The sequence below is a fragment of the Erigeron canadensis genome, chromosome 1, assembly GCF_010389155.1.
Source record: "Erigeron canadensis isolate Cc75 chromosome 1, C_canadensis_v1, whole genome shotgun sequence".
Taxonomy (NCBI): domain Eukaryota; kingdom Viridiplantae; phylum Streptophyta; class Magnoliopsida; order Asterales; family Asteraceae; genus Erigeron; species Erigeron canadensis.
Genome location: NC_057761.1, coordinates 26,441,089 through 26,455,881, shown reverse-complemented (window position 1 = coordinate 26,455,881; position 14,793 = coordinate 26,441,089). Strand labels below are relative to the sequence as shown.

At 33.3% G+C, this 14,793-nt stretch overlaps 1 protein-coding gene across 1 annotated transcript; it reads right to left on the bottom strand.

Moving 5' to 3' along the window:
• Positions 1-284: 284 nt before the first annotated feature.
• Positions 285-2,258, bottom strand: LOC122608501 (gibberellin 20 oxidase 2-like). Its single transcript, XM_043781607.1, has 3 exons — positions 1,535-2,258; positions 1,110-1,431; positions 285-1,003 (listed from the first exon to the last, which is right to left on the bottom strand). Exons 1-3 carry the CDS (start codon positions 2,053-2,055, stop codon positions 743-745), a joined length of 1,104 nt encoding a protein of 367 aa, XP_043637542.1. The 5' UTR covers positions 2,056-2,258; the 3' UTR covers positions 285-742.
• Between the last annotated feature and the right edge of the window lie 12,535 nt (positions 2,259-14,793).

Genomic DNA, 14,793 nt, shown 5'->3' with positions numbered 1-14,793 from the left:
TTGGTTACATAATGTATCAAAAATATAGATTATGAGATTTTGTCGATTGTTTTAAAACCATATATATAGAAAGATCAATGTTAATTAAGTTATAATCAAAGATCAGTTTATTTTTGTGGATTTAACTTATTTGTAAAGATAATTTCGATAGTTAGGAATAGGATGGGTAAAATATAAAATAAATGTAAAGGGTAGTATGGAAATGAAAAAAATATTTAATGTTAATTTTAATACTTTTATAAGGGTTTATAGATTTATAGATAGATAATAGAAATATTATTATATACAAAATAAATAAGATAGCTAGCATAGATAAAAAGTAGAAATAAATAGATAAATCATAGGATCCTCTTTCTAGTAGTTATTAATGCCTCTTGTTTTTTTCACTCCCAATTTTACAAAGCTAGTTGGTAATACTACTAGCTTATCGTAAGTCAAAATTATTTCCTAGATATTTACTCAAAACAAAAAAAAATTACAAAATTGCTGTCTCCTTTTCTCTTAATACATTTCTAGTTTGACTCATGGCCAAACTAGCTTTCCCATAAGACCATGGTCCTCAATATTCCTTTCTTCATGCCCTATTATATAATTAATGCAATCCCTTGAGAGCTAGCTAGACCAAATCTCTTGATCATCTTTTGGTTGGTTCATAAGAAGTGTTAAACTTGAATTCAAATTTAAGGTTATCAGAAAGTTTTGGCTGTTTCATGTGAAAGACAAAAAGAGGTTTGAAAATTTTTCAGCTGTTTATTTGATTCCAGTTGGTGAAAGCTTGGAGGGTATTCATGTCGGCTCTGTAATGTTTCTGAGTGAACTCATGAAAGCTAGACCATGTAAAATCTGGATATTTTCTTGGGTTCATTTCATCCACCAGTTCATCTGGTGGCCTCACCACCTTATCCTTCTTTGGACATAGAAAAAAAGCAAGTGATTTTCTATGGATTCTGTTGTTAACCACAGCTCTATGTAAGCAACTTTTGTATCTTCCATTTGAAAGTGCCTGAAAATGACAAATATTCTATTTTCATAAGGATCGATGCTATCAAGAAAAAGAAACTTAATTATGCAAGTTGATGCTATCAAGAAAAGTACTAAAGTTAGCTTACCATGAATGTATCACCGATGTTAATGACAAAAGCGTTTGGATTTGGAGCAATGGAACGCCACTCGTTGTCTATAAACACTTCTAGACCGCCAACGGAATCTTGGTGAAGAATTGTTAAGGATGTTGGATCGCAATGAGGTCCGGTTCCTAAGGTGAGGTCTGGTTTTTGGCATCTTGGGTAGTAGTTTAGCCTCATTATGGAATCGTTTTCTTCAAAGAATTCCTTGAAGTGGGAGCGGTCTACACCGAGGCTCATCCCTAGTAATTCCATGATCCCAAGTGAGAGTTTACTCATGGCATTGCAATATTCTTGGTAAACTTTCCTGTAAAGATGACCAAAAAAAAAAAGAAACAGTCAATTAAGTGAGAAATTAACAAGTTTGGAACGACTAACAATCAATGAAGAATATATATCAAATCACATACCCTAGTTGAGTAAATTCTTTTCCCATTGTGTTCTCAAAATAGTCTTTCACGATGTTGCATGATTTATTTTCGCCGGAGAATTTAAAAGAGAGTGTTTCTTTCCAAGGTAGTTTTGAAGAAAATCGTCCGGTGAAGCTGCTGGCGTATCCACAGCTTTCACCGAGTTTTCTTTGAGCTCGTTGTTTTTCCACAAGTGAGAGCTCAAAGAACATGTCCATGTATTTATGGGCATCTGCTATGAGGCTTGCATCGACTCCATGGTTGGTCACTAGGAAAAAACCATGTTTCTTGCAAGCCTCGCCAACAAGCCTGGAGGCTTCCTTGGCTGCACTTGGTCGTTCAGAAAGGAAGCCTCCTAGGTCCACTAAAGGAACCTCAAGTTCCTTCACTTTTTGGGAGTTGGGCTTCTCGTGATCGGGCCATATGAACTGTTCGGGTATTTGGGCCTCATGTTGTAGGATTGTAGAATCAAAAACAAGTGGTTTCATTTGGTCGCTTTTGAGCTTCTGGACACAAAGCATGGATGATTGATTAATGATGGTGCAATATCTCTAAAATTTGCACAAATCTATCTTCCAAGGCCTGTGGGAGAGAGAATAGATTAGAGCTCGTGTAAATCTGCGAGGTATGATAAAAGAAAAGCCAAGCTAGGACGTTTATAGGGGCAAATGGGTACCCCACAATTTGGAATGGTGTTGGCACACAGCACAAAATAGATAAACTATTGTATGTTTTGGAAACAAAAGATTCACTATATGTATATGTATATATATAATTGCAAGTAAGTTATCAATGATATGACAAAATAAGCATACGTTCAAGGTCTATTTGTCTTTTGGAATGTTTGCCAGGGAAGATGTTCCCCAGGACGTTTTGGCCTTTTCTTTGGAAGAGTTATTTTTAACCACATACTTCATTTTTAACTGTCTTTTACTCTCCTCCACCCGTAGGATCCCATGCATCTACATAACTGTTTTTTTGGGTGTTATCTAATTTTAGTTATATTTACTATTGTAAGGCAAAAGAGTAATTTCTTATTCAGAACTTCGTAAACGCAACTTTATTATAACACAAATCTATACTATATTATAAAACAGATTTCTTCTAAATTTTCAACATTAAACTTGAAATTTTCAATATTGATTTTAAGTACTTTCCCAAAATGCTCCTCCTATCCATTATATATTTACCTAAAATAACTATAATACCTTTTTCCTCTTCTCAAATCTCAACCAATCATCTTTTTTCTCTCTCCTCCATAAATTATTTATTCCTTCAATTCATTCAAAATATTTTATCTCAAAAACCGTACATCGATAAATTATAAAAATTGTATGGGTGTTCTTAAAATATTATGCTCTTTCATTAGAGATGTCATTCGATATACTTTCGACAAATTTTTAAATCCGAGGGCGGAGCCCGTACGGCTAAGGCATTTGACTATCATACTCTATGACATATCAACTCCTATAACCTATCACATTCTATGACCTAGGTATCACCACCACTATCTCACCGCCGCAACGAGTGGGTACTTGCTCTCGTAATATTAGATAGCTTGGTTAGATCAAGTGGTTGGAGCCTTTGTTTCTGAAGACAGAAGTCAATAGTTCGATCATCATGTTCAGCAAAGATGAAGGTTCTTTTCTATCTTCCGAAAATAACGGTATGGGTAGGCTGTCTACTTTTCAACCACTCCGGCCGATATACCGTCGAAGTAGATGATAAGATCTAAAACCCATAATAAACGGCATTGATAAATTTGTTATCACTCTTTTCCAAAAAGATTTCATTTTTCACAATCTTTTGAAAATGATAATTTTGAACATATATAAAGAAATATATAAAGTAAGTTTGTTATATATATTGATCATCAAAGATGCCACTAACCACCCGAGCCACGTCTTCGACCAAACTTGGTCTAATCAAGGACCCAAGTTATTTTCTGGCCACATTTTGGTCAAAAGATCACTTCAACTTAAAGCTGGATTATAGTCTGATTATAACCTGGCTAGCTTTGTCTGTATTTGGTTGAACCGCGTACCTTGATTCTATTTTCCTCCTATAAATTCTGTTACATGATTGTTAGTTTAGTTTCTATTATAAGATTAATTGATGTTGTGCCTCTACGACTACGCGTACATGTATTTAATAGGTTGAGGATCCATATGTAACGTTTAGATCGCTCAGGGTTTTATATATAAAGTTATATGTTAGTGTAGGGATACCATTGATGCCAATAAGTTAATTAACTGTACATATTTGTAAAGTACCATGGATACCAATATGTCATTCAATGTTCCTTAGACCTTAGTGCCAAAGTGCTTGTCATTGTCTTTTAATTTTTGTTGACCCAACAACTTAATGGTCCGGATCTCTAACACAAACGTAAACAAGCAATCCATAGTTTAAAATGGAAACATTTTGAATATGTACATGCAATAAACATTCAAATTATGGAATTATTTGGGAACAAGATTGACAACTTCATGCATATGGGCATACATTGTCTTCAACACTCTACTATAATAGCTTGTCGGGTGTCTGTAGGTTTAGTTAGCCCAGCCAGGGTCCATCATATTTGTCAAACCTTTCCCAATAATTACTTCCAAAATCAAAAACATGAATATGAGCATGGGGATGGGGAAGGCAAAGAATTTAATGATTGGTTTTCTTGCCTCAATTATGAAATCCTGGATATCCTGTGAGTTAAAACTTGAATTGAAAGTATATGCAGAGTTAGAGTACAAATTTGAACCAAAGCAGCCAGCTAGTAAATGGAACTAGCTAGATTACAAAAATTTTATTGAGAACACAACATATAAATATTCACATATTTGTCTTCTATGAAACTCAAGCCACACCTTTTAGTTGATGGGCTATGTAAAAATTTTAACCCCACTACAAAACACTAGTGATTTATTGGAATGGTTTTCTCCAAGAATTTGCCTTTACGAGATCAATCAACATTTTAAAATACTATGGGGTTTAGGACGAGCTAAATATGGATGGTAAAAAAAATACTTCGATCCTACAGGTTAACCCGATACCAGTACCTGTTCAGGACAGAGACTGAGGCATGTTTATCCTGACCCGACCCGATATCAATACGTATATTTATATACTTATAAGTAATCATCAGTTTTGAATTTGTATTTCACCTTTGTAGATACAATGTTCCACACTAATGTCAACTATATATATTTGTATCTTTATTCCACAACTTAAACATCCATTTATTAAAGTATCAAAAGCATGTGGTATCCTTTCTCAAATCATATAAGTTTTAGTAATTATTATTGAAAATCGGGTCGGGTTTCAGATTTTGGATATAGTTTTATCCCCGATGGGGTCCCGACAGATTTCGGGATTTGGATAGCTTTTCCTTATTGAGTTTGGGTTTGGCACTACCCACTCCGAACCTGACCTATTTTCATTCCGAAAGCTAAAGATACTCCTTCCATTTTGGCTCCTTGGGGAGTAGTGCACCTTGTGAAACAAACGACGAGGCTCCGTATCCTCTCTACATAAATATTATTGCTTTTTGGTATAAAATCCAAAACAATGGGTAAAATTTTTATAGATACATAAGTTTGTCAACAATTTTGAAACTTCAAGTGATAAAAAGCCAAAAAGGTGTTACGTGTTGTTTGTAAATATATATAATTCTCTTAAAACGGATGAGGTTTTTCTTGTTCACAATTCACTTTAAGTTAATTGCGTCATCATGATCTTAAACATGTCGGATGAGAATACCCTCATATAATAGATTTTTATTTGTGGCCAAACCAGTTCGTTTGTTTCGCTATATACACGTTTGTTTTTCTATATTTCTCCTTTTTTCTCATTGGCTTGATTAAGTGATATGTTTCTATCACAAGATTTGTGAGTCATCACACAGATAAAATAATTGCGATGAAAATATACAAATATATCCATTCAATCCATTTCGTTCAGTTTGTTGTCCCTCTTCCTGTCCTTATCCCAATCGGACAAAAGAAAAAAAAAATTATCTTCTACACATAAATATAAGCACAGTGAAGTGATCAATTCAAAGTATATTCAGAGCATCGACAGCTTTTTCCCTTAATTTACAATAACACGCATTTTTAAATACTCCATTAAAAACAGAACTTAACTATAAAATTTCCTGTGACAAAAAATTTTAATACGATATTTCTAACACTTGTCAACAAAAGGATTTTAGCTTCATAAGATTTTTAAAAGTGAGTCATTTTACAAGAGGGCTGTCAATGGTTCGTCACTTGCCTCATCGCTTTGGCTTTGCATCATAAAATTGACACACTCTTGGCACCTTACCGACGAGCGTTAGATGAGCTTGGCGGATCTACCCTTGATCAGCGACTAGTTTGTTTATTTATTAACCGGTAAGAAAATAATAAAAATAAACTGATCGGTGAGATATTGTAAGTAGGGATGAGCATATGACCTGAAAACCTGTAACCCGGCCGAATCTGACCCAAAACCAACCCACCCTATAGGGTAACGAGCTAGGTCACAGATTTGATTTTGTTGCTCCGTTGGGTTTCGGGCCGGGCAGGGTTGTGTCGGGTTTTGATATTGTTAGGGATCGTATTTAAGCCCATCGTGTTGTTGGGCCCTATATTTTAGTGAACTTTGTTCTATATATGATCTTCTCACATGAGAAGTTCCATCAACATTCAACAATAAGTCAATATATTTTTGTTAGTATTTCTTTTCAGCATAAAGGATGAATGGGATAAGATATTTAGGATAACGGTATCAGGAAAACGGTATCGGGCAATGCATATATCTGGAACTACTCGTCATATACTTTGATGGTGGGCTATATTCAAAATATGATTGAACAAGCTAGCTACATGTAGGATTTTAAAATAATGGCTAATCTTTATGTACGTAGGGTATCTTAATTAATTAGATTATTATTGGTCTGTGTTAGGAGATATAGGCACAATGAAGTTACTTTGATGTGAAGAATTGCTATCCAAAAAAAAGGACCGAATGGGAGTATACGTCCAACTTGCAGATATGCAACCAAAGCACGTCCATTGACGACCTCTAACTCAAATAGTATGATATACATTAATTGTATAAATTTTGTTGATGAATAAATGATGCAGGCCCAAGCCCAACCATTGAAGACCAGACCTTTTTGTTTTTAAAAAATCAAGACAAAAAGAGGTCATCACAAAAATGGGCATAACTTTTGCTAGAAGGCTCCGTTTTGGGCGTGTGACCAGTCAAAACGACCGCAGAAACGAGACGCATCAAGTTGCAAACCGCCAAAGGTCAACCTTCGAGCCCCGAAATGGCCTTTTTCTATGAGTTTTGGACCATTTTGTATATTTTTTCGGTTTTTTTGGACTTTCTTTTGGTTATAACTTTCGGCCCACTTGTATTTTAGGACCCATTCGAATTTTGAAGCTTTATTTATATGTATCTGGACATGGGGAAATGATCAGTTTTATGATATATCAAACTTTCATATTTCCCTAATCACATGTGTGTGTTTTAGTGTGAATTTCTTAATATTCGGTATTCTCTTTTGAATCAACGAATTTTAGAAGGATTGTTTATGGGTATTCTTAAAATCAACAAAATCAATTATTTATCCTCTTTTTCTCGCTGCGTCAATAAACAATTGAACATATTCATAAAAATAACAAATATAATTCTTATAATTATAATTATTGTACGATTTTGTAATACAAGAGAATATCAACCAAAATACTTACACAAATCTAGTCGGCCCGATTGATAGACCAACAATTTATTATTATTATAGATTTAGACTAATACAAGAGATATATTCTAAACTGATTGTTTAGAATATTAACAAGATTGATTGATCAAGATGATCAAATCAATATACAGAAAAATATATATGAGATGAATATATCGAGAGATCAGAAGACCAAAATACAGAGATGAATATTTTTGTATTAACCCTAACTGGGTTCTTCTTATTCCTTTTATACTGCTTAGTTACACAATAGCCCTTCATCTTTCCAAAATGCCACCGCCATCCTTTAACTTCTCTTCTAGTCAACTATAGTCCCTCGATTATCTGCAATTACACTTATGCAACAAAATAAGATATCTTTATACAAAAATAATACATAGTTTGTTATTTTAACAACCCCCCTCAAACTATGTATGAAACATATCTTTTAGTTTTAGTTTATCACACATATAATTGTGTGCATTGATACTTAACCCTTTGGTAAGAATATCAGCAGGCTGCTCATCAGAATCATTTTTAATGAGATTGATCAAACCTGCTGCTACTTTCTCTCTTACAAGATGAATGTCAACTTCAAAATGTTTAGTTCTCTCATGAAGAACAGGATTTCCAGCAATTTGAATTGCTGGTTTACAGTCACAATATAAATCAATAGGTAAAAAACCATTCATATTAAGATCTTTGAGCAGTTTGAGTATCCAAATAAGTTCACAAGTAGTAGCAGCAAGAGACCTATATTCTGTTGACTGCTTTTTACTTTTCCAGGATATCAAATTACCATCAAGAAATATACAAAAACCAGAAACAGACCTTCTAGAGGTTAAACATTTACCCCAATCTGCATCAGAATATGCAGATAAACCTTTAACACTATTCCTTTCAATCAAAATACCTTTACCTGGAGAGTTCTTAAGATACCTTAAGACTCTTAAAGCAATCTTAAAATGAGACTGCAGTGGAGCATGCATATACTGGCTAAGACACTGCACAGAATAAGCAATATCTGGCCTAGTAATGGTTAAATAAATCAATTTACCAATAAGCTTTTGATACACAGAAACATTCTCAATATACTTATCAATTTCAGAAGGTTTAGAAGCAAGAACACAATTTGCTTCTAAAGGTGACTTCATAGGTTTGCAACCTAATAATCCAAACTCATTTAAGAGTTCCAAACAATACTTTCTTTGAGAAAGACAAATTCCATTCTCAGTTTTAAGAATTTCTATTCCTAAAAAATATTTCATTTCTCCTAAATCTTTGATTAAAAATTTTTCTTTCAATACTGTTTTGAATTTCTCAATTTCTATTTCACTATTACCAGTAACAACTATATCATCTACATATACAAGTAAAGCAAGAAACACACCTTTTTCATTTTTGGTAAACAAGGAATAGTCACTTTTGCTTTGAATAAATCCCATATCAACAAGAGATAAAGTTAATTTTTCATTCCATTGTCTAGGTGCTTGTTTAAGACCATACAATGATTTTGCCAACTTACATACTTTACCATCTTGTTTATCAAAATACCCTTCAGGCAAGTCCATATAAACATCTTCATTTAAATTGCCATATAAGAAAGCATTATTTATATCTAATTGAAACAATTTCCACTTATTCTGTACAACAAGATTTAACAAACATCTAACTGTAACCATTTTAACAACAGGAGCAAAAGTCTCCTCAAAATCTAAGCCAGCTCTTTGATTATAGCCTTTAGCAACTGATCTTGCTTTATACCTTTCTATTTCACCTGAAGCTTTATATTTAATCTTATATATCCATTTACAACCTATAGGTTTTCTTCCTAAAGGTAAATCTGTGATTTCCCAAGTATGATTCCTATATAAAGCTTCCATCTCATCATTCATTGATTGAATCCAATTAATATCTTTACATGCTTCTTTATAACTTTTAGGTTCAACACTTTTATTTAAACTTGACACAAAACAGAAATTCTCTTTTGAAAGATGAGTATAATTCACAACTCTTTCTAAACCATACTTAACTTTTCCTTCAACTACATAATCACCATATTTAATTGGCATACCAACATTTCTATCAGACCTTCTTAGATTAGCTTGGTCTGCAGGAAAGTCATTAGGATTAATATGATTTTCATCAAACAAATTACCCTCAGGAATATCATTCTGATCACCATTTAGGTTTGCATCAGTACCTCCACCACTAGTTGCTCCTATGGAACTGCCAAGTGGGGTTGCTCTGTGTTCACCATTATCAGAATTAACTCTTCCTTCATCATAGGGAGTTTCAGAAATTATGGTTGTATTTTCAGGATAAAATAAATCAAACAAATTTGCATGATCAAGATTATTGGTTTCAAAAAACTGTTTATCCTTTTGTTTTAAAGGAAAATTTTCTTCATAAAACTTAACATCTCTTGAGAAAAAAATATCTTTATTATTCAAATTATACAGCTTATAAGCCTTTTTAAAACTGGAATAACCTAATAAAACACACTTTTCAGATCTTTGAGCAAATTTATCATGCAAATCAACATTTGTAGCAAAACACAAACAACCAAAATTCCTTAAATGGAAGAGTTTGGGTTTAAACCCATAAACCAACTCAAAAGGTGACTTTCCTGCTAAAACCTTAGATGGTAACCTGTTAATTAGATATACAGTAGTTAAAACACATTCAGACCAAAGATTAAGAGGAATTCCCCCCTGAAACATAAGAGATCTAGCAACATTTAAAAGATGTCTATATTTTCTTTCTACAATTCCATTTTGTTGAGGAGTATAAACACAAGTAGTTTGATGAGTAATACCATTTTTATTTACAAATTCATACATTCTATGATTAATAAACTCTGTGCCATTGTCACTTCTGAAGCATTTAATATTCTTATCAAACTGATTTTTAATTAGACTAACAAAATTCACAATATTTTCATAAACTTCATCTTTGCTTTAAAGAAGAAACACCCAAACAGCCCTTGAAAAATCATCAACAATAGTTAGGAAATACTTATAACCATCTCTACTTGTTACTCTATATGGTCCCCAAAGATCTAAATGAACAAGTTCTCCTAAACTCTTAGTTTTATGATCACTTAATGGAAATGGTTCCCTAGTTTGTTTAGCTTTATGACACACTTCACAAGGACCATGTTCAGAATCATATTTTAATTTTAATTCATCTTTTAAGACATACAATACTTGATCTGCAGGATGCCCTAATCTACTATGCCACAAACTTTGAGATATACAACATACAAAACTATTGCAAGACATAAAAGAATTACCTACATGCATATTGTCAAACACATATAAGCCTCCATTACAACTACCAGTCCCCAGAGTCTTTTTTGAAATCAAATCCTTAATATAGCACTTAGATTCAGAGAAACCAATGTACAACTTACTATCTCTAGCAAGTTTGTGAACAGACAAGAGACTAACATAGTATCCAGGTATAACCAGCACATCAAATAGAACTATATTAGAAGAATGTCTTAAATTTCCAATTTTAGTAATTTTAGCTTTTGTTCCATTTGGATGAGAAACTGTTAAGTTTAGATCTGAAATATCAACAAGATTAAACATGTTCTTTTTTGAACCTGTCATATGCTGGTTTGCCCCTGAATCCATAATCCAACCAATAATTTCAATAATTGTAGTATGAAAATTAAAAAAGTTTTCAAAATTACTGTTAAAAAATGCATTTGCATTGAATATGGTACCTGCCATATTGGCATGAGTAGGTGGAGGAGGAAGAGGAGCAGAAGGTGTTTCATTTAGAAAATTCATAAGTTTAAGCATCTGCTCATTAGTAAAACACATAGGAGAAGAAGTACTGGGCACACATTGATTAGATGTACTTGGCATACATTTATTAGAAGAACTACTTGCATGATTAAATGATACAAATTTACCATTTTGAAAATTAGTTCTTTTCTTAAAACCAGGAGGATAACCAAGTAATTCATAGCATCTATCAATAGTATGACCTAAGAAACCACAACGAGTACATTTCAAATTAGGATTTGGACCTCTCATGTTATTGACAGATTTTCTTTTCATATCAGCAAACTTAGAAACAAAAGCAGTGGACTGATTTTTATGCATATTAGTAGTATTTCCTATACCTCTATGTGATTCTTCCCTAGAAATCAAAGCAAAAGCAGTTTTCACATTTGGTAGAGGTTCAGTAGTAAGAATCATGCTCCTAACATTAGCATATATATCATCAAGTCCCATTAAGAATTGCATCAATTTCATCAGATTATTATGATCTACAAACTGTTTTGAAGCTTTACAAGTACAAGCAGGCAATTTAATCAAAACATCATACTATTTCCATAGAGAATTAAGCTTATGATAATATCCATATACAAGCATACCATTCTGTCTTAATGAATTTATTTTCATATGTAGATTAAAGGTGACAGAACCATCAATTTTATTGTAAGTTTCTTTCAATTCTTTCCACACCACAGCAGGATCACTAGAGAAAATTTGTCCTAGATACAACTCTTCACATATAGAACCAAGAATCCAAGAAAGCACCACAGCCCTACATCTATCCCATTGACAAGCAAGAATATCATCATCTTCAGGTTTTTCATAAGAACCATCAATAAAACATACTTTATTTTTAGTTTCAAGAGCCAATTTTAAAGCACAACTCCACACATTATAATTTTCTGTTCCTTTAAGCTTGAAACTAATTAAAGGTGTATTAGAAGTATCACTAGGATGTAGATAGAGAGGATCACTAAAATCCAACTTACTTATCAAAGTTTCATTAGACTCAGAATTAACAGATTTAGGAGGCATATTTTCATGAGACATGATGACAATAAAATATCACACAAAAGAATTTAACCAGATAATATCTCAGATAATTCAAATAGATATTTTAAAAAATAAACAGATAAATCAAACAGATAATTCAAACAATAGCAATTAAACAGATAATATCACAGAGACCAAAAAAAAAAAGAAAATAAGAAATAAACACAATATGAAGAACAATATATAACTAGAAATAAAAAATATATATATATATATATTTTTTTGAAAATAAGAATCTAATCTCGTATAAGTGCCAGTGACAGGATTTTTTGTACCTCTCAGGGAGATAGGTAAAGTATTAACACAGATACTTTTGTGAGAATTAGATTTTAAAAAAAAATGAATTTTTTTTTTTAAGACAGAAATATAAAAGAGGTGTTACAGTGCTATCGGATGAATGGTAGAGGAACCCTAATTATTCTTTGATTCACTTAGTCAAAGAGAAAATCAAGATTAAGATCTACAACGGAAATAAATCGTCACGAATTAGGGGTTTTTTTTCGAATTTTAGGGTTTCACAATGAAATACGCCCCAAAAAAACAAAAATAACCCAAACAAAAACAACCGGATCTTCAATCAAATCAGAGAACCTGTCTCTGATACCATGTACGATTTTGTAATACAAGAGAATATCAACCAAAATACTTACACAAATCTAGTCGGCCCGATTGATAGACCGACAATTTATTATTATTATAGATTTAGACTAATACAAGAGATATATTCTAAACTGATTGTTTAGAATATTAACAAGATTGATTGATCAAGATGATCAAATCAATATACAGAAAAATATATATGAGATGAATATATCGAGAGATCAGAAGACCAAAATACATAGATGAATATTTTTGTGTTAACCCTAACTGGGTTCTTCTTATTCCTTTTATACTGCTTAGTTACACAATAGCCCTTCATCTTTCCAAAATGCCACCGCCATCCTTTAACTTCTCTTCTAGTCAACTATAGTCCCTCGATTATCTGCAATTACACTTATGCAACAAAATAAGAACTCTTTATACAAAAATAATACATAGTTTGTTATTTTAACAATTATCAAGCATCACAACTTTCCAATGGGCCTTAGCCCTCAGGTGGGGATTGGAGCGTCTCAAACCCCCCCCCCCTCCCCAGTTTTTCTCTTCCTCCCCGCTCGCTCCCTAATGCTAGGAGTGTCTCACCACCCCTCCCCGTCCCTCTCCGTCCTTTTTTATTTAATTTAGTTTCTATGTAATTTATTTAAAATAATAACTAAAATTTTTTATTTAATAAATTAAAACTGATACAATATTAAACTAAAACAACAAAATAAAATACCAAACTACATTCTTAATTTTAAATTTAAAAATAATTTAAAACATTACATCACATAATATTTCTAAAATTATTAAAAACGTTACATAAACCTAACACTCGGAATAGTCTGTAGTCCACAGTTCTATCGCCGTCGTTACGATGAATGTATCGATATGGTTCAGGATACCCGGTAGCGTCGCCGGGTTGACGAGATACGTACTCCTCCTTCGGGTCAGAACCGTAATCTACATGCTGACCACCACCGACATTGTCTTGCATGAATAACGCGTGGTCAGGTGTGGCTGTGAAAGTGGAAGAGATAGCGGTAAGTTGAAAAATAATTTGGTTCAGCCAGTCGATTTTCTGTTGAAGATATACAACATACTGAGCTTCGACAGTGTTTCGAGCCCGATCAGGAGATTCAATTCGGTTGATTTCGGCTTGGTAAGCCGCTTTCTCGTCGGATACACTCTGAATGATGGTGTTCACTTAAGATCGGTGTCTATCGTCGTTGAGCATGTGGGCTTGCATCGCTATCTTAATTTCCCTTAGGTCCGTTTTAGTATGTGTGTTGTATGAGAGAAAGGAAAGAAGCAAAGAAAATAAAGGGTTGTTGGATGTTTGTTGCTGCTGCACCACTAGGTGAAAAAAAATTTTTTGGCAGAATGTATGAAGAAGAAAGAAAGAAGAAAGGAAGAAAAGGATGGAATTGTAGCCGTTGCATGTGGGCCCCATTCATTTATATATATATTTTTTTTAACTGCTCAACGGTCAAAACTTAGGCACCACAACCGGCATCATTTATCCCCAACTCGCTCCCCACGCTACCGGTACCGGAGGGTCGAAACGGTGTTCAAACCAGTACCGGTCGGGTGCCTCTCCGTCCACCCTTAAGAGACAAGCGAACGTCATAAAGTAATTCCAAAAAAACTTTAAAAAAAAACATAAAAAGTGCAAAAAGTCACGGAATAAGGCGTTTTGGGCCCAAATAATGACCCAAACCGCCTACAATGCCCATCGTTTGAAAAGTCGTTCTAATTGGTCACTTGTCAAAAATAGTCTAGTAGCTCAAGTTATAACGATTTCAGTAAAACACGTTTAGTTACATGATCTTGAGCCTCTAAATATACAAGATAAATTCCTCTTCTAGCTAACACTTAGGCCGGATCAGTTGTATATGAGCCATGAGATATCAATGCTAAATCTCAATTAAGATATGACAAAAAAAGGTCCATCATTGATGGTAAAATAATTTATGAAAACGAGTATCATGGTTTTCTTGGAAAAAAGTTAATTATGATATCAAGCAAATTAAAAATCACTCTTTGCTAGCTGATGAATAGATAAAGAAAGAAAATGATTTATGGTGCAACATATCAAATCAAATGAT

Excerpts from the sequence above, each read along its gene's own strand:
- LOC122608501 (XM_043781607.1), bottom strand. The coding sequence starts at position 2,055 with ATGCTTTGTGTCCAGAAGCTCAAAAGCGACCAAATGAAACCACTTGTT. Across the intron at positions 1,432-1,534 it reads AAAGAATTTACTCAACTAGG|GAAAGTTTACCAAGAATATT; the intron begins GTATGTGATTTG and ends TCATCTTTACAG. Across the intron at positions 1,004-1,109 it reads ACATCGGTGATACATTCATG|GCACTTTCAAATGGAAGATA; the intron begins GTAAGCTAACTT and ends TGTCATTTTCAG.